Here is a 2340-nt window from a genome sequence, read left to right on the forward strand (position 1 = left end):
TCGGGAGGCTGAGGCAGGAGGATCGCTTGAGCCCGGGAGTTGGAGGTTGCTGTGAGCGAGGCTGAAGCCACGGCACTCTAGCCCGGGCGACAGAGCGAGACTCTGTCTCAAAAAAAAAAACCTATTTTCTGTGTCCCCACCTCCGCTGCTCTCACGGGGCCCAGCCACCAGCGTCTCCCCTCCCAGATGCAGTGCCAGCTCCTCCCTGGTCTCCAGCCTCCCCTCTCGCTCCCCTCCGCTCTGTCCTCCACGTTGCAACAGCTCCATCTTTTCACAGGGAAGCTGATTGGCTTAAAATCCTCCCGTGCGTTCCTGCTGCATTTAGGATAAAACCTGCCTGTGCCTCTGAGACCCCCCTCAGCGTCTGCCGCCCTCCTCTGGCCTGCCCTGTGTTGGCTGTCCTGCTGCTCCTGTTTCTGCTGCTGCCCCAGGGCCTTTGCACATCCAGCAATTCCCGCTTGCACTGCCCTTTCTCGTATCTGCACGGCCGGCTCCCTTCCTTCACGCAGCTCTCCACGCACCGTTGCTGTCCCAGAGTGACCCTGTGTGACCTCCCCGTGTGGCAGCCACCAGCACTGCCCCCCTTCACGTCTGATGTCCTTGTTAGTCCCTGCCGTCAGTTGCTAACCCATTTGCGGTCCCGCCCCACCAGAGTGTGCTTTCCAGTTGTGCCCCCGTGTACGCGAGCGCGTGTGTGTGCACGAGTGCGTGCGCCCGGGCCTCGGCGGGGAGGATAATGGGGTCGCGCCGAACCCGGGGTCCTCCGAGGAGGGGTCTCTGGGTCTCCGCGCCTGCGGAGAGGCGGGGAGGAGGGACAGGAAGATCAGAATGTCCCCCACGCGTCCCCCGCTGCCCCCGCCAGGAGCCCGATGCGAGGCCAACACCTTTGACGGCGAGCGCTGTCTCTACGGGGCGCTGAGCGACGCCATCCGCCGGGCGCTGCGCGACTATAAGCAGGTGTCAGCCGCCTGTCGCAGGCGCGATTACTACGACGACTTCCTGCAGCGGTGAGCCCGGCCGGCCGGCCGGGGTGGGTGGGTGGGTGGCCTGCGCCCGGCCCCTCGCTGAGCGGCCCCCGCCCCCGCCTGCTCCCGGCTGTCCCCTCCATTGTCCCCAGGCTCCTGGAGCAGGGCCTGCACAGCGACGTGGTCTTCCTGGTCCACGGGAAGCCGTTCCGGGCGCACCGTTGCGTCCTGGGCGCGCGCAGCGCCTACTTCGCCAACATGCTGGACACCAAGTGGAAGCGCAGGAGCGTCGTCGTGCTCCGGCACCCGCTGGTAGCCTCGCGGCGGGGTGGTGGCGGCGGTGGCAGAGGGGGGTCAGCGGGGCTTGGCAGCGGCCTCTGATTGTCCCGTCTGCCCACAGATCAACCCCGTGGCATTCGGGGCCCTGCTGCAGTACCTGTACACAGGTGACCCGCCGGGCACAGGGGCGGGTGGCCGGGGAGGCCCTTTGACCTCTAGACCCTTCATGGGCCCCCGCGGTCAGGGTCGTCGTGGCTTGGGGCGCGGGACAGGGGACCGGGGGTGCCTGGTCTGTCGAGCTCGTCCCGTCTGTCCCCGGGGCCCGTGGCACTTCCGACGGCAGCACGTGGCTGGGTCCGGGAGTCCCGGCCTCGCAGGCGGGGGGCGGGGTGGGACGGGGTCCCCCCGCCTCTGAGACCCCGATCCTCCCGCGCCACCCCCCTGCCCCGCCCGCCAGGCCGCCTGGACGTGGGCGTGGAGCACGTCGGGGACTGTCAGCGTCTGGCCAAGCAGTGCCAGCTCTGGGACCTGCTGGGCGACCTCGAGGCCGAGTGTGAGAAGGTCTCCGAGTTCGGTGCGTCCGGGGCGCGGGGTGCGGGGCCATCCTGCCCGGGGGAGGGGGGCGCGGCCTGGCTCCCTGACGCCGCCACCGCCGTCCCTCCCGCCCGCAGTGGCCTCGAAGCCGGGCACGTGCGTCAAGGTCGTGAGCATCGAGCCCCCGCCGGGGGACCCCCGGCTCCGGGAGGACATGGCCGCGCTGGCCGACCGCGCGCTGCCGCCCGAGCTCCGGGTCAGCGCGGGGCTGGGGGTGCGCCGGGCGGTGGGGGGGGTGGGTGCCCCCCTCCCCGAGACAGTTCGGCTTCGAAATTGCTGTGTGACCCGGGGCCGCTCACTGCCCCGTTCTGAACCTCGTCGCCGTCGTTGTCCCCTTCGCGACCGACGCCGACGGGGCCGCCCCTCTCCCGCGTCCCAGGGTGACCTCGGGCAGCTGCCCTTCCCCTGCCCCGACGGCTTCGGCAGCCGCCCGGACGTCTGCTTCCGCGTGGCCGGCTGCAGCTTCCTCTGCCACAAGGTGACGCCCCGCCCGCGCCCTCCG

At 70.4% G+C, this 2340-nt stretch overlaps 1 protein-coding gene across 1 annotated transcript in view; it reads left to right on the top strand.

Moving 5' to 3' along the window:
* Nucleotides 1–828: 828 nt before the first annotated feature.
* Nucleotides 829–2340, top strand: part of ABTB1 (ankyrin repeat and BTB (POZ) domain containing 1) — a 10973-nt gene continuing 9461 nt past the window's right edge. Inside the window, exons 1-6 of the mRNA XM_012661953.1 lie at nt 829–1007; nt 1118–1277; nt 1366–1411; nt 1702–1818; nt 1916–2034; nt 2218–2316. Of these exons, the coding sequence (XP_012517407.1) occupies nt 829–1007; nt 1118–1277; nt 1366–1411; nt 1702–1818; nt 1916–2034; nt 2218–2316 (720 nt within the window). The remainder of the gene's footprint in view (nt 1008–1117; nt 1278–1365; nt 1412–1701; nt 1819–1915; nt 2035–2217; nt 2317–2340) is intronic.

The sequence above is a fragment of the Propithecus coquereli genome, unplaced genomic scaffold, assembly GCF_000956105.1.
Source record: "Propithecus coquereli isolate 6110/MARCELLA unplaced genomic scaffold, Pcoq_1.0 Scaffold746, whole genome shotgun sequence".
Classification (NCBI taxonomy): domain Eukaryota; kingdom Metazoa; phylum Chordata; class Mammalia; order Primates; family Indriidae; genus Propithecus; species Propithecus coquereli.